Genomic DNA, 25,894 nt, shown 5'->3' with positions numbered 1-25,894 from the left:
AGCAGCGCTAGAGTGTATACCTAGGTCTGTCTGGACCCTGGCAGTGAAGAACACTTAACAGCCCTGTATCACAGTAGTTGTTGAGTGCAGGGCACAGTCCCTCTGGCCGGTGTTTAGCATAATCCAGTCCATTCTCTAAAGGCCATGTGGGCGCTTCAGACTCAGGATACCGTTTATTGGGTAATCTGTTTCTCGGTAGCTCTCCTCCCTGAGGCTCAGAGAGCTCAATTGCTTAAGTTTTCACCAGCTGGCAGAGGTAATTAGAGCAGAAGGTGGGATGTGGATTTATTCATTTTTTCCCCTAGTATTCTTATATGCATATTAACAGCTCGTTACTTGCTGCCGGTTACATTGCCGTAAACTGATATTGACATTAATTCTCGGAGGTTTGAACTTCAGTTTCCTCACCTGTGGCTCATAGACGAAATCATCCGTAACTTATCTTTCGGGAGGAAGTAGCCAAATAGCCTTAAGATTGTAGTATTCCAGCTCCTCATTGCTGTATCAGAAACGGTTTCTGGTGCTTCATAACGTTGAATGGGTAACTAGAAAGGATTTAAGAACGGGCGTTTGGGAGAGACAAGCGCCCCGTCATTTGGATGCCCTAGTTTGCCCCTCCTGGAAGATGTGGCGAGGAGGGAGAGCCCCGCTGCCTCGCTCCAACAAAGGGACGGCAGCGCGTGCTCCGCAGAAGACTCCAGAGCAGCCTGCCAAAGCTCAGATCCACCCTTGCCTTCCTTTCCCCGGCCCCTCGGCCCCGGCGCTCCCTCCCGCGCCGCTAGGCGGGCGGAAAGGGCAGCGGGCGCCTTTAAATGCTAATGAAGTCGATGCCCAACTCCGGAGCCAACTCTCCCCACCCTCTTCCCTCCCTGGCCCGTGCGCCGCCTAGAAAAACTTGAGCGGGGCCATTTTTGGGGCAGTAAGATCCAACGAGGAGCCCGAGAGCGAGCGCGCAGCCCGAGAGCTCGAGCCGCCTCCGCCGCCAGCGCCTCGAGATCCGCACCGGCCTCCCGAAGAGCGAGCCCCGGCCGCCGCGACCTCCAGCCGCGCTAACCGCCGACCAACCGCCACCGAGGCGCCCGAGGGAGAGCGGAGGAGGCGGCATGAGCGAGGCGGGCGAGGCCACCACCACCACTACCACCCTCCCGCAGGCTCCGGCGGAGGCGGCCGCCGCGGCCCCCCAGGACCCCGCGCCCAAGAGCCCGGCGGGCGGCGGCGGCGGCGCGCCCCAGGCCCCGGCCCCGGCGCCCGCCGCCCTGGTCGCGGGCAACCCCGGCGGGGACGCAGCCCCCGCGGCCCCGGGCACCGCGGCCCCCGCCTCTTCGGCCGCCGCGGGCAGTGAAGACGCGGAGAAGAAAGTTCTCGGTGAGTCAGGCCCGGGAGGGTGGGGGCTGCCCGGGGCGGGGGCGGGATCACTGACAGCACGAAGTCCCCGGGGACGTCGGGTCCCCGCCGCCGGTGGCCGCGGTCCCGCAGGCGCTGCTGAGCGAGCGCGCGGCGCCCTGCGCTCCCGGCCGCCCGAGCATGTTCCTCCTGGTCCTGGGCCCGGAGATTGGGTTCTTAACTCGGGCCCCTTAGGCGGGCCCTGTCGCATCCCGCGGCGAAGCATCCGTCGGTGTGACGGGGAGAGGAGCGGCAGTCGAGAGAGAGGACACGGGGTTGGGATGGATGTGGATGTAGGGATGGGACAGGCACCCACGTGGGACGGGGACATTGGAGTCTTCACGTAGTATCTGGGTGAGGAGAGCATTTCCTTCGGGGAGAGGAAGGCGCTCAGAGGAGACGGGGGAGGGAAAAGTGGAAAGGCTTCTTGCTGGGAAGGCTCAGGTGTCTGTCCCTGACGCCCTTCCCACGGGGGCGCGGGAACGAGGCCATGCTTCTGTCGGCCACTTGCCGGCGGAGAGGTGTTGCAATCCTCTCCGGGAAACTTGGGTCTTAGTCCTGCGTCCTCCTCCCTCTCTGTGCCCGCTGCTGCAGTGAACCACTGAAGTGTTTACCAATCACTCTCTTCTTCCTGGATTGTGGGAAAGCCTTTGGTGCAGCAGCTGAAAAAACTTCGTCGGAAGCGCGGGTATGACGTTAGTTCACAACAGCGTTATCTTGGGACTCGTAACTTAGGGAGGGAGCTCGGAAGTTGAGGTGTTCAGGTCGGGTGGGGGGCGCAGAGCATCGCAAAGGATGGCTGTGGTCGTTGTTGGTTTTGTCGAGTATTTCAGCCTTCTCTCCTTAAGTAACGCCCTGTGTGAGGCCTTAAAACAGGCTCACAGAGGGCGTGTGCTCTATCACTCCCTCTTTTTATTAAACGGGGAAGGTCAGAGATGGTGTAGGATGCTTCCGAGAAATTTTCAGTATTTTGGATGGGGCGTGTTTGATCTCTCTGAGTCTTGCCTGCCCAATTTTCTAGGAAGAAAATTGGGGGAATAACGTGAAGAAAGTTTAATACGATTCCATGTTTCCTGCCTTGAGAGGCCTGTTTTCATGGGTTTTTTTTTTTCCTCCTCCCCACAGGGCTGAATTTTACTCAGTTACTGTCAAACAACGTGCTAAATGTAACATGTGCAGGTTAAGAAACAAAATAAGCCTCATTTCCCTGGGCTAAAAGTTGCTTCAGTCCAGTCCGTGTCCCATTGTGATATTGTTTGCAACAAGTGTGTCTTGGAACACTTCCATGCAAAATGTCAGAGAGACAACCTTGGCTTATCCAAAGCAGTGTTAGGATATATTCTTAATTTGACTGATTTTCGCATAAAGGAAATTTTGCAGTTTTTCGCTTGATCCTTGTACCTTTCTGGATCTAACTAAACTCCTGAATTTTAAACTGAAGAAGATATCTTTAAAGATGAAAGAAACAGATCAATCAATTTCCTGAACCACCAACTGCTCTTAAGGCACATCCCTGGTGATGATGAGTCTGGAGGTCTTGGATCTTTCCACTGTCATTCCAACTCTCAAAAGCAAGGACAGCCTTCTGCATGACATTTCAATACTATCTCTGTCCAGTGTGTTCTGCCATCTCCTTTCCTTAGCCAAGCAAGCACATGGTGCCTAAAATGTGCCAGGCGCAGTGCTGACTGAAATGGAATTCTGGTTTGGGATTCTCACATTCTAGTTTTTACAAATGGTTCTAAACTTCAGTGCATAGCCACAGGCCAGGGAAAGTAGTTGACAGGACTGAAGGAAAACTTCCCTCCTAATGAAGCCTGATGGTCTTCCTCCGTCCCCACTTCCCGTTCTGTGTATATAAAGTGAGTTTATGGTTTTAAAGCAAGAAGAGTGCATGGATGTGTTTGGCCTTATGAAGTCATTAGCAATATTTGTGGAATTAGGAAATTTTTAAAAACTACAGTGGGAGTAGAAATAACCTTTAGCCTGGATTGAAGTTATACTTCAAAATCACTTTCATCTTTCTCGCTCTTAGTGTTGCTTTTTAAATCAAGATTATGCCTTTGACAGTGCCTATAGACATTAACTATATGAAAATGAATCAAAAAGAGTTCCTAACTTTATATTTTCCTTATATTTTTCTAGGTCATTAATTTTGGGGCAAATGAAGGGAGACACAAAAAGCATATCATTTGAAATAATGTGCGATTTAAAAGCATATGATTTATCAAAACCAGTCTTCTGTGTACATTTGGATCCAAAGCATAGAATGTTTTTTTCCTCTTTGCCCTGCTGCTCTAATTTAAATGACCTAAAACTGAAGATTTTAATAGTTTAATCTCTTCATTGGAGAGATCTTCCTTACTTAGCCTAAGAGCCGTAGATTCCTCAGTAAATGGTGGACTGAATGACTTTGAAGGCATAAAGAGTTTTTTGTTTTTCTTTTTTTTACAAAGAGCTAAAATACTTCCCCAAGCATATCAATCTAGCAAAACTCAGAACTAACCCTGCCCACAGCAAAGTAAGTCCTAATTACTGTTTTAGTCTTGAATTTAAAAGCCAAATCTTTATTGTTTATCCTTGGAAATTAAACACTCTATATCGCATAGAAAGGTAGCATGGATTAATGTTAATTGTTACTTTTATTTTCTACTAAGCTTTTTTCTTCTTTAAAGGTACTCTATTGTCACATTTCATGTTGCACTGAGTCTTGATAATTGCTTTATGCCTTTCCTAAATTTAGGCATAGGCATTTCTAGAGGTACTGGATTTGGTATTCACAGTTGATTCAGGGGAGTCATCTAAAATAATAAATGGCTGAAACAAATATGAATCTACGAAGTATAAACTCTATGACCATACTGTTTGTTTAGATTCCTTCTCTTGAGTTCTATTAAGATCTGGCATTCTACAGAAATGGTCCTACTCATGAGGGAAAGTAGAGACAATAATCAAGTTAAAGGGGAGGAGGTGATAAGAAAATGCTGAGGGTTTGATTCCCACCAAATGGAGAGAGTAGGGTAAACAATGAAACGGAATCCCAAATTCATCACTGGTTTGAAGAGGCCTGTTACATCATGTCTCAGGGTGGTAAGTACAGAACTGGGCTGAGCCGGCCTCAGTTCTATTATTACTCTCCACTTCTTTGATAGGCCCCCATCTGGCACCCAGACAAGTTTCTTCAGGTCCCTGTAGATGAGCTATTAACAAGGAGCTACTATTTCACTATGTAGTTTGCCGGCTATTTCAAAGTGTGATGAAAGTGATGTGTTAGGTGGTCGGTACTTACCTTGTTCATGTGTCTACAGTTGTTTTCGTTGTGACCCTTCTTTTGCACTTAGAACATTTTTCTGTTGTAAAGCTTTAAAGAGTGTGTTTTGCTTCGTTTTTCTTTAAGCAGTGTTTTTCAGTTTTAATTATGGCAGAATTGTATAGACTTACGACCACTCCTTATCTTAGGACTTTATTGAAAAGTTTCATGAGGAAGAAAGGTTTATTCTTTCTGCAAAGTATTTCCCTGTGATAGCTTCACTTGCTCCATTTTCTTCTCCCAGTATACTTTGGAGTTAAGCTTTTAATGGTTTCCTCGGGTATGTTTAGGCTTTAAATAATGCTATCAAGACCTTAGTGGTATGAGCTTTATCTTTTTGTAGGTCAGATACTAATTTATCTGTTTAATCCTATTTTAGCCACCAAAGTCCTTGGCACTGTCAAATGGTTCAACGTCAGAAATGGATATGGATTTATAAATCGGTAGGTGTGTGTACCTCTACATGTTTTAAATACCTACTCGTGCTGTGGCACCTGCTGTTGGTGTCTTTTCCCATACTTTATGAATGGCTTGTGTAAGTTTTCAGATTTCTGAGCACCGTAAATATTCTCATTTCTAAGCTACTGATCATTAAACATTAATTAAAATACCTTTCTAAAACATTGTTAAGTACTTATTTTATACAATCTAGTCATTAAAAGAAAAAAAAGGTGGCGGTGGGGAGGATGAATGGGAAATGGGAAGGGCCTCAGGATAATTGAGTTGGTATCCACAATTTCACAGATGGAGAAGTGGAGTCTTAGACTGGGTAAGCAACTTTCCTAAGGTCGCACAACTAGTGAGTAACCGAGCTGGATCTGTAACCCAGGTCTGGTCCAAGTCCTGTAGAAACCGTAGTGTTTTCTTTAAACCATGGTAACTTCTAACCATATAGGAATGAGAACACAGCTGTAAGCTATGGGGGTATTCTGATGTTTTTATATGATACCATCCTTTTCTCTATTCCCCCTCCCAGGCCCCCCTTTTTAAAAAAATTCCTCCAGTTTCTTCCTTGTATGTTTTGGTGGGTGGTGGCAGTTTGGGGGGGGGGTGTTTTAGGTTTCAGTGTAAGGAGAGCCTAGTTCACAGCTGTGCCCTGTCCTTTTAGCTGTCTTGCTTTGCTTTCGCTGGGAGGGAAATCTAGGGCTCTGGTTACACACCATGTGATTTAGAGAGAGATGAGAAGAAAGGGATGTTTCTGTAGGTTGAATCTGTATGCTTGGGTCCAAGCACTGTGGTCGTATGGAGGAGTGAGATGGATAGCTTTTGGGTTTAGAAGTTTTTAAGGAGGATTGATCTGAGGCATCTGAATTGAGTTTAGAGGAGAAACAAACATTTATGCTGTGTTTTGAGGTCTTAGGATCTAAACTGTTCTTTTAAGTTTTTCCACATACCTAGTCCCTTTAATTGTGAGCTTTTTGTCTTCCAACAGAAATGATACCAAAGAAGATGTATTCGTACATCAGGTAAGAGTGATGATAAGTGTGACATTTGCTCTGTGAGGAGAGGGGCGTCTGTAATGTGCTATTATCCCTTTCCCAAAGTGAAGTCCTACACATTATATTGTTCTACTCAAAACTCTTTCTGGGACTTTATTTTGGCAAGAGAGCCCAGTTCTACATTTTAAGATTTGCACATAAGCTCTTCTGTCCCAACATATTAACTGTTTCCAGACAGTTTTTATTTTTGCAGTCTCATGAAGTAATAATCAGACCACTTTCTAATTTTTAATGCCTTTGAGTCTTTAGCTAAAGCCCTTCTGTTTCCATGTTAGCATCCTATGCTCCCTGACTGTGGTTCTTCCTTGTGTTGGGCTGGACCCCATCTTCCTTGCGCCTGGCTGTGTATTGGTTAAAGCTCCTCCATCAGAGCAGCTTGAACTTGAAGTAAATAGCACAGTGAAGCAGATGGTTAGGGTGTGTGTATCTAAGACATTAGGAAACTCCCAACTCCCAGGATAGTCCTCTCTCCTGCGAGAATGAGACACGCTTAGCTCATGTCCAGGTGAGGAAGGCCCGCAGCCCCCTAGATTCAAAGGAAATGTAGAAAATGGGTAAAATATGGAAAACATGGGCTTCTCTGTACAGGAAGCTCAGTCTTTCTTTACATTCTTAGCCTAGGATGTTATTCTGTTGTTCTGTATCCTGGACTTGCTTGGAAAAATAGGTTAAAAGAAGCATTATGTGCGCTTACTGTTCTTTTTGTATATTTAGTGTTCAGTGAATTGTCTCGCGTACGTGTGCAGTTCTCAGTGTATAACAACAAAGAAGTGCAGAGGCAGGTACCAATACCAGCATGTTCACCTCCAGGGCTCTGTCAAGCGTCTGGTTTTCTGTGTTTTTGTTTCCTTCTTTTCAGGATCGTGTGCATAATGGGGTGGAGTTTGGTGACTGGCGAGAGTGATAGCTAAGAAAAAGCTCTCTGGTTGTGGTTTCTATCAGTTATATTTCAGTTGCTCCTGGGTAACTGGAGTAGATTGGTTCAGACACAAGGACTTTTAAAGTCATAACAGACCTAAGGGGAGTGTTGCTTATAACACCTAGGGGTTAATAGACCTTTTGGGGTAAGAACGCTGCCTTTTGGTGACTGCTGGAGTAAAAGGACCTCACAAGTTTCTGTGCCCGCGGCCAGCTTCACTGACCTGATTCCAGCCCCCTGTGAAGCTGGGCGGTGAGTCACCTCAGTGTGTTGAGGCTTGCCCAGTTTAACAGGAAAAAGGGAAGAGCCGGCAGGGAGGGGCTGTTTTTGGACCGGCTGAGGGTTCAAGGCCTGCGAGTATATCCTGTCCTGAGCTGCCTTTTTCCTCTCTGGGTGAGGTCTCTGCCCAATTGGCTCATTTCTTTTTTTTTTTTTTTTTCCCCTCCCTCCTACTCAGAGTAAGGGAAGGGCTGGATTACACATGCCTAATCGCTTTATAAAATAAGGTTGACCTAGTTCCATAGAAACTCAGAGCCCCTTTAACTATTTAGAGATACCAGCTAAAGAAATGGGGAATTCGTTGCAGGAATTATTGTCTTCCCTCCACTGACTGAAGAAGAGAGGCCTAGTCATAAGAAAATATTTAGGTGCAGATGTTCAATGCAGGATAACATCTTCATTAACTTTTAATGTATTATCAGGGAGTGTGTAGGGATAAGTTGACATACTAATGGTGTGATGAGAAAAATTTGAACAAATATCATAGAGTTACAGTACAAGGGGTATAAATGTCCCCCATCTCCCCTCCTCTTCCCCTGGGCTGTATTTTTATAACCTCAGATAAATCCCTTATCAGCCTCCAGTTGGTTTCCTCATCCGTAAAATGGGAGGGGAGAAGGCGATCAGCAATGTTTTGTTCTTGAGGTAATTTCGTATATTCTGACGGAAATATTTATCCCCTTGGCATTTTTAAAATTTCTTCGAGGTTAGCAGTTTCTCTTGTGTACAGAAATCTGTGTCCCCGTATTTTTGTGTTTATGTGTGTACGTAAGATTTCATGAAGGCATCCCCCCACCAGCCCCCTGCACTGATGGAGATATAGTCTGAATCTAAGACACTCAACAGAGTGAGGGAGCTCATCTATCCAGTATCACGACTAGTTCATCAGGCTGCAAATGCACATTCTGTTTAACCCAACTACCAAGATGAATTTTGAAGGCTAACATGAATCAAGACAGTAATGTGGAACATAGTTTTATACTGTTTTTTGTTTCGTTTTTGTTGTTTTGGAGATCCAGGTTAGTTGGGAGAGTAATTTTTAAAAGTAATGTTAGATCAACAATTTCTTCGGTATAGCCAGTGAACTTGAGAGCAATGAAATCTGTGGCCAGTTTTGACACATACTTCATTTAAAATTTTCTGTTCTCTTGACAGACTGCCATCAAGAAGAATAACCCACGGAAATATCTGCGCAGCGTAGGAGATGGAGAAACTGTGGAGTTTGATGTGGTTGAAGGAGAGAAGGTGAGAGGAATTGTGGCTGGGTATCCAGGGTGCTGGCACAACTCTCTTGCATAGTAAATGGTCTCTCAGCCCTTTATGAATTTGTCATTATGTACATTGTTTGATGTAGTACAAAAGAACATCTTAATTTCTATTTTAATAAACGATGAACCCTATTTAATCATGGAAGGAAAAGCTAATTTCTCAAGGTATAAGATGACATTTTATTTTGGTACCAAATGTGTATTCAAGTGTAGTTTAAAATTAAACTGTTTTATAGTATTACAAATAGATAAAAGCTGCTTTGGGGCAAAAGATATCTCTTTTTAGGGTTTTTAAAATAACAGTTATTTCTTAAAAGTTAACATGTGCATAATAGGAAACCAAAAAACACAAGAAGCAAAAAACAAGGATATCTTTTTCTAAGAGTAAAGTTTTTAGGCTGTGATTTATAAGCACTTCTGCACAAATAATACACAGTAAAGACTGTTTTAACCTCCATAAAAGAAGATTCAAATCAAATATAATCATTGTGTTTTCTCTTTGGCTTGGGTTTTGGAAAGCCAGAGGCATCTTGAGAGACTGTATAACAACCACCTTCCGACGAAGAACAGGCCAAGAAGCTAATGGATCATCTTGATGCGCATCTACAGATTTTTTTTTTTATACTGTTATGTACTTAATTCCAATGTTAGTAATGTCCTTTATGCTTTGTTTTTAATCAACAGCATATTCTAGGTATCAGTAAAACAATATAGGATAAGAATGAAAACATTTTAAAGCCATATGTGGTACTGCTGCCATGGAGGCTGATTGTGGCAGCTGAATTACAAGCTGAGTGAATGACTAGTTCACTCCCAAATGAGTGCTGTTTTCACATACACACCATTCATTCCATAGTCCGTATTCTTCGCAGCTCTCAAACTGTTTTCTGCTTTGAAAGAACAACAACTTGATTCCACCTAATGTAGAAATTTAAATGATTTCTTTACCAATGTGATCCCCAGGTTATCTTGCAAACCTCTTGGAGTTTCAAATTATCTACCTGCAGATGCTGGCCTGTAATGATCTCTAATGTCTCACCCAACTCTTAAAATTTTGTTTTGCCAGGTTAATTTTACCTCTGTATATTTTCAGAATTTGAGGTTATACAAATTGATGTAGAGTGGGAAATGCGCTCTTTTGAATCTCCTTTGTCCGAACTTTTTATACTTTTGAAGCATTACTTTATCCATTTGTCCATATGAGAATCCGAACGCTAAGTCTGTTTCAAGGGTAAGAAGAAGGTTTAGAGAGGGACTACATTTGTGGACACTGTGTATATATGCGGACGCTAAGTCAAGGACCGTTCATTCCTGCTGCTGCCAAGCTGGGAGAAGTTTCCCTCTCAGTAGCTCAGTGCTGGACAGAGCCATGTGAGCCCACGAGTGGATTCTCTTAGTACCTCGCAGAGTAACACAGGTTTCAACATTTTCTAGGAAGAGAACATTATCTCAGTTATTTTCCAGTGAGGAATATGCCTCCTGGTCTAGCATTCCTTTGTTACAGTTGCATTATATTTACCAGTTTGTGTTCCTTAAACAGATATATACTGCTCTTGAATCAAACAAGAAGGCAAAGGTTGTGGAAGCAGACAAGCTGTATACATTTATTATTACTATTTCTTTAACTTTTTATTTTATGTTAGAGTATAGTTGATTAGCAGTGTCGTGTTAGTTTCAGGTGTCAAGCTGTATACATTTAAATCAGGACGTCAAGCACCTTGCTCACCTTATTAAAACATGGGTGTGTTTTTTAGGTCACCGAAGGAATCTCTAGTATGTTCTGCCAGTCTTCAACCCTCTGGCTATCTAAGGCTGTGCTTTTGGCTTCTTTTTAACTCCGAGGCCATCTTTGCTTCTTCCCTTTCTCAGGGTGCAGAAGCAGCCAACGTGACTGGCCCGGACGGTGTTCCCGTGGAAGGGAGCCGATATGCTGCAGATCGGCGCCGCTACAGACGCGGCTACTACGGCAGACGCCGTGGACCGCCCCGTAATGTACGTTGTCTGTCTCCCTAATCAGTGATTGAAGAAATGCACACATCTAAACTCAAGTGTGTATCCTTGGAGCACATAAATGCTGTATCTTCTCCTGGAGACACACTGGTTTTTTTGGCCGGGGGGGGAGACGGGAAATTTTTCATGTCCAGAATTTATCTGTATCTACTGGTCTTATGGGAAACTTGCCATTCAGCAGTTGTATCAGTTTGTATGCATTTGGCTGCAAGGAACAGTCATTTAATTATCTTGTAACAAGAAGGCTTAATGAAGGTTGCTGTGCCAAGGTTGTCAAAAAGGTTTTCTCTTTCTTTGGCTCTTTTACCCAGCCAGAACCGCGTCATGCAGCATTCACTGGGAAAGGGGACCGGGATTCCTGTGACTGGCTTGAATCTGTTGTTCCTACCTTGTTAACGTCTAAGAAAGTCAGCCTTTGGTTGGCAAGGAGGAATGGGGAATGGCTCGGGAATAAGTGATGAACAGTGCTGGCCACAGAAATATCAAGTAATTTGCCTCAGTTACGTAGCTATTTTATTTAGCATTGCATTTCCCATCATTTCAAAGTAAAGAAGCAATAAGTAATGCTCTGGATTTTTAGGTCTTTAGATTGGTACCAATCCAGGTGGAAGGGCTTACAACCAAGTCCGGCTGGAGTTTTCTTAGGAGGCTCAGTTTAAAGTATTCTCAAGGCACCCAAAAAGACTCCCGTCCAGTTTGTGGTCATGAGGATCCTATTTTATGTGAGTCATTTTTTGATGTTTCTAGAGTTAGTACCTGGCATTGGTACTATGGAATGAAATCCGAACACTAAGTCTGTTTGAAGGATAAGAAGAAGGTTTAGCATCACAAGATGCTTTGTGAGCACAGGATTGTGGCTATGTATAACATCCAAGGGAAACTTTGGAAAAATCTCACCGGAAGAAAGTATTTGCAGATTGAGAATGATTTATCTCTACACTTTGATAGATTAATATCTTTCTGCTTACCTAAATGCTTCCTCTCTTCATTCTGTCATCTTCACACACAGCCCAAACTGATTTTTATCAGATTCCTTACGACATCTTGTTTTTCTATTTCTATATTTCTCTTACCCATGTTTTGCTTATCCTATGTGATTTTTAAAAATAAGCTGTGTAGGGGGTGGTAGAAATGAGCTACCATAGCATTTAGTCTTTCAAGTTCACCAGATTCACGGAGTTCTAGTTGTAATTATTTTGATTTCTAGGTTAATTCAGAAGTAAAAGTGGGCGAAAACCTTTAGTGAAAACTTTTCCTTTGAAGGCTTTTCTCCTCAGCTGGAAATTCTGAAGTCATGCATGTGAAAGTTATTTAGAAATAAAATTATCAAAATTCTGAAAGTAAACATAAATGAAGGTTTTCTGTTGTGATGTCTTTAAGTCCTAACAGCTTATTGAGTATGTTTGGTAGTGGTGGTGCCATTGTTCTTATTTTGTAAAACTCTTAACGAAAGATCTGGCTATAGAAGACTCAAGAGATACAGAAAACCTAAAGAGAAAACCTTACTATTTTGGTGAACATTTTCTATGCTAATATGTCTTTACATATTTGGGGATTGTACCTGATACAGGCTTTCTAAATTGTAGAATGGCTTGGTTTTTCTGAAATTAGACTAGTTGAGGCCGTAGTTGAAGCTTTTCCTCTTTGGGAATTGGGTTGCCCATGTGAGCTTTGTTCTGGAGGGCTCTAAATCTTAAATATCCTCAACCCCAATGTCAGTCATTTTATTTTGTTCATTTTAAATTTGTTCATTTTTAAAAATTATAGTTGCTTCCCTTAAGACTACCTTTGGCATAGCAATCCCCCTGTAAAGTAGGATTTGAAATAAAAAATTCTTTGAGGGATATTTAGCTGTTTGCTTATTTTTTTTTTTTATATAAAATATTAGTATGTGATAGGGTAGTTTAAATACAGGAAAAAATATAAAATGAGTCAGTACTTCCCTTTGTTAATAAGGTTTATTATATTCAGAAACTGTATTTATTACTTACTACTGTCTATTAAAGTGCAATTAAAACTTTATTCCTAAACATATAAAGAGAATCATGCCATAAGTCAGTGGTTCTCTTTTGGTTTTTGGACACATTTATATGCTTAAATATGGGATCCCAGAGTTTTTGTTCATGTGTGTTTATACCTATTAATATTTATTGTATTAGAAAGTAAAGCAGAAATTTAAAAGATTTAGTTTATTTAAAATAAGGTCATTGTTTATAAACATAAATAACATTTTTTTCATGAAAACTATATTTTTTAACTGAGAAGACTGGTGTTGCTTTATGTTTTTGTAAATCACTGATCTCCGGTTTAATAGAAGACAACTGGATTCTCACAGCTCCTTCTGCATTGGGGCTGCCAAGAAGCCACGTGTCACTGTAGTTTCTGGGTGATAACCCCTCCCCCTCCAACTCATGAGAGAATGAGAGGGGAGAAGACAGATAGCATCTTACCAGCATTATGAGAATAGTTTGATCTCAATAACCCCCTGGGAAGGGTTTCAGAGAGCCCCCCATCCCTACTTTGAGAACTGCTCCAGGAAGCAAACCACTTAGGACCAACCTGTTGATAACACCACAAAACATATTTTTCTCGCCTTTGCCCCAGTGGATGGCCAATGTTGGGGGAGACACATTTGGTGGAACTAAATATTCTAAACTTGTATATGTTTTTTGGGTGGCTGGTCAACTGGTATTCACCAATTCTAATTAGATGGGAACTAAATTCGTTAGAGATTGATTGCACTTGCCTTTCTGCTTCTTGGTATTTTATGTGCGCAGATCTACTTGAATCTAAATGTGGTTTATCCCAGGTAATCACCTGATAGTCTGGGTTAAATGCATTTTTGTCCGTCTAATAGACGGGATTGTCCCTTTGGGGGAGAGATTGTTTTCTTCAGTTGACATTCACCCTACATGGTACTCTTTGGTTCTCATCTTGCCAAAGCGTCTTCTGAACCTCTGTTTCCTTGCCTCGCTAGTGCGCTGGGGAGGAGGAGGAAGGGAGCGGCAGCGAAGGATTTGGCGCCTCCGCCGCTGACGGGCAGCTCGCTGGGGCCCTGAGTCAGCGGCGCCGCCCCCAGTACCGCCCCCAGTACCGCCCCCAGTACCCGCGGCGCTTCCCGCCTTACCACGTGGGACAGACCTCTGACCGCCGCTCCCGGGTCTTTCCCCATCCCAACGGAACGCAGGTAAACTTGCACCGGGGGCTCCTCTTCAGCAGTCCTCGCCCCTCCGTCCTTCCTCCGCCTCCTCCTCCTCCTCCTCCTCCTCCAGCACCAGTGGCCGGAAATCAAACCTTGCTTTTGCCTTCCCGATGCTTCCAAAGTAGACTAGGCGGCCTTCTCAGAGCAGTCATGCTAGTCACACTTCTACAAGCACGACCACCTGGGCCGTGCCTATAACCGGGGACGCTGGGTGGACAGGGTACAGTTCTAGTTTATGGAAGAGAGACGTAAAGTAGAGACAGCTGGTACGTGTAAGCGCTGAACTCTGAAGCCAGGCGGGCCTGGATTTGAATCTTGCCTCCGTCTGTGAGCTTTTGAGGTTAACTTGGCCATCCATTGAATGGAGATAATTGCCTCACTGTGGGGTTGTGATGATTAAATCAAAGGTAAAGACCTTAGTGTGATGCCTCAGGTTGGAGAATGTCTATATAAAGTCCTTAATTTAGATGAAATAGTGTTGATTATTAAGAAAACCTAACACAGAGTAGAGATTGTTGATTCTCGATTGGTTCTCCTTTTTACTGCAAAATATTGATACAACTATCATGAACTTGACCTGTAAGTAATAAGCCTTTTAACAGCTTTGCAGTTCCCAGGAAACTTGGAAATCTCGGGATAGGACATCACTTTTGTTAGTTACTACCAGCTACAACTTCTTCCTCTTAGTATCCTTGGTTTTTGTTTTTTTACTAAGTGTTTTGACTGAACATTATGTTCAGTCTGTTCTTTGCTGCCCTTTTCCCTTCCTATCATGCATGACTGTGTTCTTTCTACATGGCTTCTTGTTTTTTTTCCCCTTCTACTCTTTAACAGCTGTCCCTGACAAATGTGCTAAAAATAACAAGTAGCCTTACATATATGGAGAGATTGGGTACATGAGGCATAGTAGGTTTCTTTAGAGGGCAGCACCCTGGGCCTCTAGGAAATGAGGACAGGGAGAGTCAGGGAGATTGGAATACACATTTATTTTTAGGGCCTTAGTAGTACCTCCCTGAAATAATCCTTCTTAGTATTAGCATATACGTGTGTATCATACTTTTTTGAGAATATGATGATTATCTTCTAGATCGTTTGAAATAAAGTATATTTCACCTTAGGAATGGGAGGTTCAGAGCAAAGGGGCTCTTTGGTGCAATGCAGAAGAGCAAGTTGAAAACTAATTTTGAAAATGTGCATATTCTGGTAACCACATTTAGTTCTCTTAACTTGGGTTGAAATTCTTACTCATTTAATAGCTAACATGAAATCTTCAACAGTTTTTCCTTAGAACCCTTCTAATACATACCATGTTTAATGTTCAGTGACAGAAGTCGGCTTAAGCCAACCAACAGCACCAAACAAAAATTTGTAGAACTTTCTTCTGTATAGTTTAGGCTACTTCCAGGTTGTCCATGTAATGGCTTAAAACTATAGAGAGATCTCTGAGATGGTAAAGATTGTTGAGGTCAAATGGAAAAGTCTTTGCCAACATTTTCTACTATTGTATATACAAAACTGTGAAATTTATTGGACACAACAGGAAAAAAATGAAAATATGAAGGCCAATAGTTATTTCCCTTCTGTACCGAGGACGTAATATAGCATGATATATCAGTGTCCAGATGACTTCCATTTTTTTAAAGATAATAATTCTAGATATTTGAAAAATAAGTCGAATTGGTTACTGAGCTAAATCAGCTGTTTGTAGTCTGTGAGAAAAGAATTATATGACAGAGGAAAAGGAGCAACATTGTTTGGCATCCACCAAGGGACAGATGTTTGAAATCAGTTCTTAGTTTTCCCTACAGCTTTTTGGAGTTGGCAGTGGTATCCAGATTTTTGTTGTTGTTGTTACAAATGAAGGGATTTGAGTAGTTTAAAAAATTAGCAACTTTTACCTAAGGTTACATGGGCAAGAAGTGGTAGAGCTTGGTTTAAACTCAGTCTGTCTGTCCAGTCTCTTCCCATTCTGTCATTCCAGTAAAGGCTTATCCTTTATACATGTTCGTTGCTGTTTCTGTGTGTGTGTGTGCGTGTGTGTGTGTGTATCAAAGTTCCTGAGGAAGCAGCAGCTTGTTCAGAGAAGTAAGGGAGGCTCATGTGTTTGGGATGGTGTGAGTGAAGAGAGGGGTGAGGTGAGATTAAGGTGCTGTCTTAGGGCAGGTCAAGCATGCTGGGTAGACCAAGATAAGAACTATTGACCTACCCCAAATGTGCTGAAAAACCAGTTAAGGGATCTAAATAGGGGAGGAACGTATTTGAGGAATCACTGGACAGTTTAAGGAGGCTAGACCCCGGGGGGCAGCAGCAGAAGTAGGGAGACCAGCTAACGTACTTCCCCCGTGGAGAGGGGATCAGGCGGGCACAGATTAGAGTGCTAGCAGTGGAGGTGTGAGGAGTGGTCAGATTTAGGAAATGTTTTCAGCATGGAAGGGGCAACATGTGATGATGGAGTGAACGTGTGGTGTGAGGAGTGAAGGGTACCTTTGTGAAGAGAGGCCAGGTTTGGGCGGAAACACAGAAGTCATTTGGAGATCTTCTCTTGGGCAGATCAAATATGCCACACACACACACACACACACACACACATACACACATTTACGCATGTGTAACTTACAGTGTGTGTATGTGCCTATGTATTTGTGTGTGTGTGTTCCTTATTTCTGCCTACTAAAATGGCCTGAAGTCAATGACACGTTAATAGCATTGAGCATGTCTGGCCCTCGATTTTTCATTTATAAATACCATTCTCCAATAAAAAGAAGCCCCTCTGGAGAAACGGCTGATTTCAGAGCCAGGCCAGAGAGAGTACAATATGAGCCTGGAACATCTTGCTGTGCCAGAAAGCAAGGAAGTGCTCAAAGAATGCCGGAGACACGTCCAATAGGCCATGAGCCAGCTGGAAAGGGTTCCCATTGGCCACTAATGATAGTAACAGATTATAACTCATTGAATAGCATAGAAAACCATGAGTCTTTACAGATATAGACAAACAAATATATTGAATTTGATAAGGAGTGAAATATTTATAGACTTTGAAAGTACTTCTTCACAAAATCCTCATAAATTACAAAGGGGGATAGAGTAAACTTAACCCTGGAGGAGCCGTACTGCTTCTCAAAGTGAACACTGTCTGTAACGGTACGGATTGAAACCATATGCCGTCTGACAGGATGCAGTGAGAAGAATCCAGTGCCACTTTTGTGGCTTCCCTTCCAAAGGTGCATAAGCTAAATCATGAGAAGACACCAAACAGCCCCAACTGAGGGATGTTTTACAAAATAACTGCTCCTGTAACCTTTAAAAGTGTCGAGGTTGTGAAAACCAAGTAAAGATTGAAGAACTGTTCAGATAAAGAGACAACTAGATTCAAGGCATGGTTCCAAATGAGTCCCTTTGCTGTAAAGAACGTTACTGGGACAACTGGTGAAACTCGAATGGAGTCTGAGGATTAGAGTCTATACTTCCAGCTGTCCTGTAAGTTTGTGATTATTTAAAGAAAAAAGTTGGAGAAGATGGGTGCTATTTCAACATGTTTATATGCCTGGAAGGAAATGATGGAGGAGAGAAGGGGGTGGGGGATTGAGAGTTCAAGTGCCCTAGCAGGCCAGAAAGAGGGGCTGGCTTTGGCTATGAGCATGGACCACTTAATCAGTGTAATGCGAGAAGAAAAAGCAAATGCAGTAGGTTGGTAGATTTGATGGTGAAAGAATGTGGAGATTCTTCTCTAATTGCTTCTCTTTTCTTAGTGAAATACGGAGAAGGAAGGGATATTACTTTTGAGGGGGAAAAATAAAGATTGAGATGTGGCTGTATTATAAAGAATTTCAGAGATTGTTGGTGGGTTTTTTTGTTTGTTAGTTTTTAGCTCTTTCTTCCCTTGAAGTTCTGCGATATATTATTTCCCCAGCTTAAAATAAATTTCTCAAGGAAGGATATTTTATTTTTTTAATGCTATACTTCAATAAATAATGCAAACAGATGAAAGGAAAAAATTGTGAAAGGAAGAAATCAGAGGTGAAGGTGTGGTGGAAACTTTGAATGTAGAAACCATTACCGTATTGAAGGGATACCCAGTCTGTAGAATGAGTGGATCTGAGTTTGAAAAGACTGAAAAGATTCTCTTTGCTCCAGTGTAGTACATCATTCCATTTCCTTTTGTAACAGAGGTTTTCTTTCAAGAGGTGAATGGAACACTTCAAAATTTTTAGTATTGTAAAATAAATTTAGGTGTACTGGGATAAGGCAAAAGACTGTCTAAGGCAAAAGACTGTCTAGTGAGAATGAGTCTTTCTTTCTTTCCTGTCATTCACACAGATCTAATCAGTACATAGTTCACTGTTAGAATTGAGAGTTCCCAGCTCTGTAATGAAGCCTTTCACTTTCTCCTTTTAAAAAAATTTCTGAAGGCAACTGTGTGCCGTGTCTCATATCCTGTAGCCTGACGCTCATCTTCAGCTCTCCTTGCCTCCTCCTAGGCGGGTGAGATTGGAGAGATGAAGGATGGAGTCCCAGAGGGAGCACAACTTCAGGGACCAGTTCATCGAAATCCGACTTACCGCGCAAGGTACCGTAGGTAGGTAACGTTTTCTAAGAGCTAATGACCGATTGCAGAACTTGTGAGCGACAGTAGGATGGAAGAGGACGTTGCAGGTCTGTTTTGTGGATTTCTTATGTAATGAGAAGATGTGGCTGTTTGGACCGTATGTCCAAGTTGTGGGAGGGGCTCTGCGATCTGTGTTTTCACACGGCTGTGTGGCATTCCCCCTGCTTAACAATTAGGATTTTTAGTTATCCCTGTACCAGAGCAGCATTTACTTCTGAGTACTTTCCCATGATGTAAAGTCATACTGGATTTTTATTATATTGAACGAGATAAGCGGAAATGAATTGATGGGTCATTCATTCGGTGGTGGTGCTATGAATGGAGGGAGAGTTGGCTGCCAGTGAGTGTTTGGGACACTGAATATTCTGATAACCGGGGCGGTCTAATGCGGGGGTTAAATCAGCCTACAGATCATATCGTCTGTGTTTAAATCCCCACCCTACGATTAGCAGCCCCTGTGTAGCTGTATCTCCTCCGGCAAGTTTCAGGACTCCTCTTAGACTTAGTCACCAGCTTTTGCAGTGGACAGTAAGGGATATTCTACCGCTGTCGTAGGGTTAGATATACTAAGGCGTTTCAGGTAATCAGTGTGATGCCTGGTATAGTAAGCCCTCAATAAATTAATCGATTAGTACTACTACCAACATTGTTAAGGTTAGTGAAGGAGGGACTTCCCCGGTGGCGCAGTGGTTAAGAATCCGCCTGCCAATGCAGGGGACACGGGTTCGAGCCCTGGTCCGGGAAGATCCCACATGCCGTGGAGCAACTAAACCTGTGCACCACAACTACTGAGCCCGCGCTCTAGAGCCTGCGAGCCACAGCTACTGGAGCCCACGAGCCACAACTGCTGAAGCCTGTGTGCCTAAAGCCTGTGCTCTGCAGCAGGAGAACCCACCGCCATGAGAAGCCTGCACACCACAACGAAGAGTAGCCCCCGCTCTCAGCAACTAGAGAAAATCCACGTGCAGCAATGAAGACCCAACGCAGCCAAACATAAATACATAAAATAAATAAATTTATTAAAAAAAAAGAAAAGATTAGTGCAGGAGTGTTATTTTATTGCTGCTTTATCCCTTGTGAAGACTGGATTGGGCTAGACTCCCTAAGATTCTTTTCAAGCTTTTTATATTATAAGCCTTCCTGTTGCTTTACCCTGTCCTTGAGGAGCTTCATTCCCGAATGACGTTCATACCACCCTGAAGTGTGGCAATATGGGTTTGTTGGGAGGCGAGTAAGTATATTATTTGGGGAAGGATTTGTAACACTCTACGTCTTCTTTTCTCCCAAGATTCGTTTCAGAGTTAGACATAGTCATTCTAATGATTCATTACAAGGGACTTTGGAAATAAAAGAGGCTTCATAGAAATGTCTTCAGGAAAACAGAAAAAAGACAGTAGTGTATGTGAACCCCAGCTCTGTCAATCTCTAGCTGTGTGGTCAAAGTTGCATTTGACCTTTCTTGACCTATAAAAGCAGCAGTCCTTTATGGTTCAACCAAATACTTACCCTCTTTAAACCCCTTGGTTTTCTTACTGTAAATCTTAAACTCACAGAATTAGCCCTGAAATTAAGTTAGATAATTAACGTGAAAACACACCAGCACAGGCTTTGGCACACAGTGAGCGATGTTCGTTTGCCTCCCACGTCGAATCCCCTTAGACTCCACTGCATGCTGTCCATGGAGGGCAGATATGGGAGCGCTTTTCTTTTTTAATTTTTCCATCCTCAGTGCCTGTCAAAGTGCCTGGTAGGATCATAGTGTATGTTCGGTATATGTTTGTTCGCGGTGTTCAGGTGAAGGGGGAAGATGACAGAAAGATAGGGTTTCTTCACCACATCTTTGTTCCACTTGCCTGTGCATAATTCTAACAGTAAGCCTTGATCCCTTGACTTTTTAATCTTTAAAAATAAAACCTGGGAATTTCCTGGCGGTCCAGTGGTTAGGACTCCGCCCTCTCACTGCTGAGGGCCCGGGTTCAGCCCCTGGTTGGGGAACTAAGATCCCACAAGCTGCGCAGCGCAGCCAAAAAATAAATAAATAAATAAATAAAACCTGATGTTCTTGAGGGCATCTGTTCTCTTTTCTCCTGTGTTCTCTGCTCTAGGGGCCCTCCTCGCCCACGACCTGCCCCAGCGGTTGGAGAGGCTGAAGATAAAGAGAATCAACAAGCGGCCAATGGTCCAAACCAGCCACCTGCTCGCCGTGGATACCGGCGCCCCTATAACTATCGGCGTCGCCCCCGTCCTCCGAATGCTCCTGCACAAGATGGCAAAGAGGTGAGTCCAGCCAGCCGGAGGGGATGCTGCCAGATCATCCTTAATCATGTCAAGCTTTAGTATTCCCTTCTAAGAGTGGTTTTATAATCTGAAAACTGAGACTTAAAATACGTATAATATGTATCATATATTTTTGTGTATAACATTGTTCATTTATATATGTGTGCGCGCGCGTGTGTGTGTGTGTGTGTGTGTGTGTGTATAAATATATAGAGAGAGAGACAGAGAGAGAGAATGCCCTGCACATATCACGAACCAACTATTTGAATTCAACCAGTTAGCATTCTAGCTAGAATGTTTAGAGCTTTCCAAACAAAAGACAGCGTTTAGAGAGAGGAGCCTGCTTCTCAGCACATGTTGGAAGCAACTGTATCTTTTTTGTGGCTTTTTGCTATGGAGAGTGGTGGTGTTTAGCTGCCATCTGGAGGCCATTCTTCTGCGGTTCTAATTTTTTCCTCATACTTTAAGAGTAGTTAAGATTTTGCACAGTGACTTACCTTCACAGGTCCCGGCTTGTGAGACCTTTCAGTCTTCAACTTGCCGCTGCCGTATGAATCAGTTAGTTTCTGGTTTGTGGTTTTGTTGTGTGTTTCAGACCAAGGCAGCTGAAGCACCATCTGAGAACCCTGCTCAAGCCCCCGAGCAGAGCAGCGTCGAGTAACATCCGGCTCCCCAGGCACCTTCAGCATCAGCAGGTAGGAGCTCGGGCGGCTGGCACAGGAGCTGATATTCTCTTTAAATAGCACTGATTTCTCAGCAGTAGCACAGCTCAGTCTCAACTAGTTCTGTAATTCATCTGGGCCAACTTTCCGATCTCCATCAGGATTCTGGAGAAAGAGCGGCTTTGGTGGTGAAATATCTCCGAGGCTGATCTTATTTTGCTAGGCACTGGGGACGCAAATATGCAGACAGAGTTAATGAGAGTCAAATTCATTTTTCTAGATAGACAGTTGTTAACTATTATCACCACCTCAGAAAACTTTTGGAAGTTTCACTTTTGTGACACCTCGTGGCCCACTTGATAATTTTAAAGTGCCTGACAAGGCCTCATTTGAATAACAGAGACTGTGATCTGTAGAGTAAACAAGAACGTGTTTTTTTCCTTCCCTTTTCCCTTTGATAACCAACATTATTTTGAGGCAGTGTGTGTAGTACGTGAGAGCCAGTGGGTTTATATATCCAGTGCAGGAGCTAGTAGTCATTTGCTTGAATGATCTTGAGCAGTTGATTTATCCTCTGCAGCGGTACTGTCGGCTGCTGGTAAAATGAGGATACTGGCTAGATTCCCCACTAGGGTTGCTGCAAAGACTTAGTGAGATGACACATATGAGGTGCTTAAGCAGGACGCGGCAAAGAGTAACCTCTCCATAAAAGTCAGCTTGTTTTGGGCTTCCCCGGTGGCGCCGTGGTTAAGAACCCACCTGCCAGTGCAGGGGACACGGGTTTGAGCCCTGGTCCTGGAAGATCCCACATGCCGCGGAGCAACTAAGCCCGTGCGCCACAACTACTGAGCCTGCGCTCTAGAGCCCGTGAGCCACAACTACGGAGCCCGTGTGCCACAACGAGCCCACGCACCGCAACGAAGAGTAGCCCCCCCTCGCCACAACTAGAGAAAGCCCGCGTGCAGCAACAAAGACCCAACGCAGCCAGAAGAAAAAAAAAAAGTTAGCTTGTTTTTCTTCATTGTTGCTTCCTGCTTTTTTTCTGTCTTCTTGTTAAAGATCCTGGAAATTGTATTTATACAGGTAGAAATATACTAGAAAGACTGGCTCAGCGAGTCTTACAAGAATTTATAAACCATAGTTGGTTTCATTCTGGGTTTTTCATCTAGTAAGTCCTGAAAGTTTAAGTTTTTAGTATTTCTTGGTTGTTGCCCTTTTCACTACATAAATAAGGACTTCGCTTTTAGTTGAAAGATAGGTTGTAAAGCTCATAGCAGCAGTGTTATTTTTCCAAAAATTGTTCACATTTTGTAAAATTTTGAGGTCATTTTAAGTTTCTACTTTTTAAATGCCGTCTGCTTTTATATGCAGAGGTTTGGGATTTCAGTTATCCTTTCACTAGGTAGACAATTGCTATGCTGAGAATATTCTGTTTTATCTTTGGGTAGCATGGACAGTTTATTATAGAAATAAATTCCGTATTCACACTTGCTCACATTAACTGATGGAATTATATATTCATCATTTGGCCATAAACTTTTACTTGGAAACATTATTTTTAGGTATTGTTCCTAAAGAAATAATCCAAAATATAGGGGGAAAAAATTTCTATTTACAATCTAATGTTGCAGAAGTGGTTAAATACTGTGGTATATCCATATTAGGAGATATTGTACAGCCACTAAAATGATTATGAAGAATTATCAATGCTACGGTATCATTTATTTGAAAAGGCTTCATGATGATAATTTTCTAGCATTTTCTAGAATTTTTACTATTGTGTACTGACTGTTCTGGTTTATAAAAATGTTTTATTAAAAATTTTCCATTAAATTAATGTTTCAGTTTACAAATCTATAAAAGATACACGGTGTAAGATTTTGTTTAGAGCTTTTGAAAATTGATTTTTTGAACTACATAAAAAACAGATAATTTTTGCCTTTTTATTCTTTAACTCTTGGTCATCTTGTCACTCTTCATAAGTTTGATTTGAATTTTTTCCAGGTGACCTAAAGAATTAATGACCGTTCAAAAAATAAAGCAAAAAGCAGACCGCAACCTTACCAACACCAAAGAAACGTCCAAGCAATAAAGTGGAAGACTAATAACCAAGACGTGGACATTAGAATGCTCACTACTATTCTTTACGAAGCAAACAGCTATACAAGGAAAGCGTCAGCCAGTTTTTCCAGCAGCTGAGATCCTGGGAATGCCTGCACGCAACAAGAGAGCAACCTCCCTGGTTTCAGCAGCCACTAGGTTTATATTTTTTTCCTGGTTTTTACTGTTTTGGTAATATGAATTGAAAGAAGAAATATTAATACCACGTGGGGAGACCCCCCACCACCCCCCCCCCAACCAAAGAAATCTAAAATATGTAGTAAATGCTTTTTTTTCCTTTTTTGTTCATTTTGGATGCTGGTGCTAAACTTTCATGAGTTAAAAAGAAATTTTATGCCCTTCTTATTTATTTTGAGGATGAGGGGAGGATAACAGTTTGCTTTCTTATGTGACTCTCTTTGAAAATGTGCAGTATGAAATTCCTCAAAAATAAAATTTTTACCCTTGAAAGGAAAAGATGTATAGCTGAAGTATGTTTTCCTATCTCAGCTGCAGTTGTTTTGTCTTTTTTTTTTTTTTTTGGTCTTTTTTCGTCACTTCGTTCGCTGAATAGTAAGCTCAGAGCCAAAGGTACAGGTGGAATAGCGCTCTTTAGTAAATGTAGGCGTATGAGCTGAGAGCATAGGAAATGGGGTTGTTTTTGGAATGAACAAGTTCACATCTGAGTTCAGCAATAGGCATGTTTGGTTTGGTGCTCTTAGCTCTTGACTAATCCTCGTTGAGATGGTTGATGACATTTCGGTTAACAGCTTCCTTTAGGTTAATGAAGGGGTTAGTAGTTCTAATACCCTTGAACTTCTAACCGCAGAGGTTTTCAGCACCAACTGCTGTGTCGTGCTTATATATGTGTGTCTTTCAGAAAAGAGGAAGGGGGCCTCTTTGCAACCGCACTACAAATTTCTTCCCCCAGGGAGTAGATGGTGCCCCTAGGTTGAGAGACACTACAGTATATGTCAGTTCTGTTGAGTTACTTCTCAGATCCACTGCACCTTTCAAATTATTTATTCCCTAAATCAAGTACATACTTGAGCCTAGGCTTGCGCAAAGCACTGTTCGAGTGGCACAAACCCACAAAAGACCCGAGTCCCGCTGAGTTTGCGTTTTAGTGAGTGAATATAGAGAATCAACAAATATGTAAACAAATGTGAAATTTAATATCAGATGGCAATATATGTTATAAAGAAAAATAAAACATGGTAAGGGGCAGAGATTGGCATAATTGTGGGAGGTATGTTTATTTTAAAGGGGGGTGTCTTTCCTATAAGATGAGAGGGTATGTAAATGGAGTCCTGTGGTGAGAGATGGATAACCATTTGACTATCTGGAGAGAAGAACATTCCAGGCAGAGGGAGCAGATGCAGAGACTCTAAGCAGGGAGCATATGTGGCTTGTTTGAGAAATCACAAGCTGGAGAAAGTGGATTGTTCAAGAACCTTGTATTGCTTTGCAAGTTTAAAAAAATCAAAATTGGTAATATGCACAAGGCAAAAATGTTCAAAGGTATAAAAAAGTATTTTATGAAGTAAGTCTCCCATCTCAGTCCTGGTTCCCTCAAGGCAACCGGTTAGCATGTTTTTAAAACATACATCTATTTCAGATATATTTTGTGCGTGAGTCTGTGTGCATGTGTATGTCTGACCAACTAATGTGAATTCGGGGAGATGGGGTCTTAATTGTCTCTAACGAGACTTATACATCTGTTGTTATAATTCTGTAGGTAACTTTACTGCCCAGCTGTTTGCTCTCTTTTCTAACTTTCCCCTTTCCCCTGCTCATTTTAAAGCAATTTTATTATTATGGAGTATTTCCAACATACTTTTTTTTTTTTTATAGAATGATCTCGTGGATTATTACATAGGCATATGGGAGTCCACGGATTTTTTTTTTTTTTTAATTTTTATTTATTTATTTATTTATGGCTGTGTTGGGTCATCGTTTCTGTGCGAGGGCTTTCTCTAGTTGCGGCGAGCGGGGGCCACTCTTCATCGCGGCGCGCGGGCCTCTCACTATCGCGGCCTCTCCTGCTGCGGAGCACAGGCTCCAGACGCGCAGGCTCAGTAGTTGTGGCTCACGGGCCCAGTTGCTCCGCGGCATGTGGGATCTTCCCAGAGCAGGGCTCGAACCCGTGTCCTCTGCATTGGCAGGCAGATTCTCAACCACTGCGCCACCAGGGAAGCCCTCCAACATACTTTTTAAGATGTTTTTTTAAAAATGTACCATATACATTTGGGCCCTGAGATTTTTTTCCACCTAATATCTTTCCTCTTCTTCCATCATCAGTGTATGTAGAGTCCTCTTATCCTTTGTACTGGCTCCATAACTTTGCACTGCATAGCTTTCCATACCTTTGTCAGTCTT

General features: G+C 42.6%; 1 protein-coding gene across 2 annotated transcripts; it reads left to right on the top strand.

Moving 5' to 3' along the window:
- Window positions 1-926: 926 nt before the first annotated feature.
- On the top strand, window positions 927-23,992 carry YBX3 (Y-box binding protein 3). 2 transcript variants are annotated; one of them, XM_068560138.1, is made up of 10 exons: window positions 927-1,365; window positions 5,073-5,136; window positions 6,126-6,159; window positions 8,546-8,635; window positions 10,528-10,650; window positions 13,646-13,855; window positions 18,349-18,446; window positions 20,582-20,753; window positions 21,349-21,448; window positions 23,420-23,992. In XM_068560138.1, the coding sequence occupies exons 1-9, from the start codon at window positions 1,104-1,106 to the stop codon at window positions 21,412-21,414; spliced, it is 1,119 nt and encodes a 372-aa protein (XP_068416239.1). In that variant the 5' UTR covers window positions 927-1,103; the 3' UTR covers window positions 21,415-21,448; window positions 23,420-23,992. The 2 variants fall into 2 exon arrangements, with proteins under 2 accessions (XP_068416239.1, XP_068416238.1); XM_068560137.1 differs by lacking the exon at window positions 13,646-13,855 and having other exon boundaries at window positions 1,013-1,365.
- Window positions 23,993-25,894: the final 1,902 nt, after the last annotated feature.

Source organism: Eschrichtius robustus, chromosome 13 (genome assembly GCF_028021215.1).
Source record: "Eschrichtius robustus isolate mEscRob2 chromosome 13, mEscRob2.pri, whole genome shotgun sequence".
NCBI classification, from domain to species: Eukaryota; Metazoa; Chordata; class Mammalia; order Artiodactyla; family Eschrichtiidae; genus Eschrichtius; species Eschrichtius robustus.
Note: the sequence above shows the minus strand (reverse complement) of the source record. Positions and strands in the feature narration are given on the sequence as shown.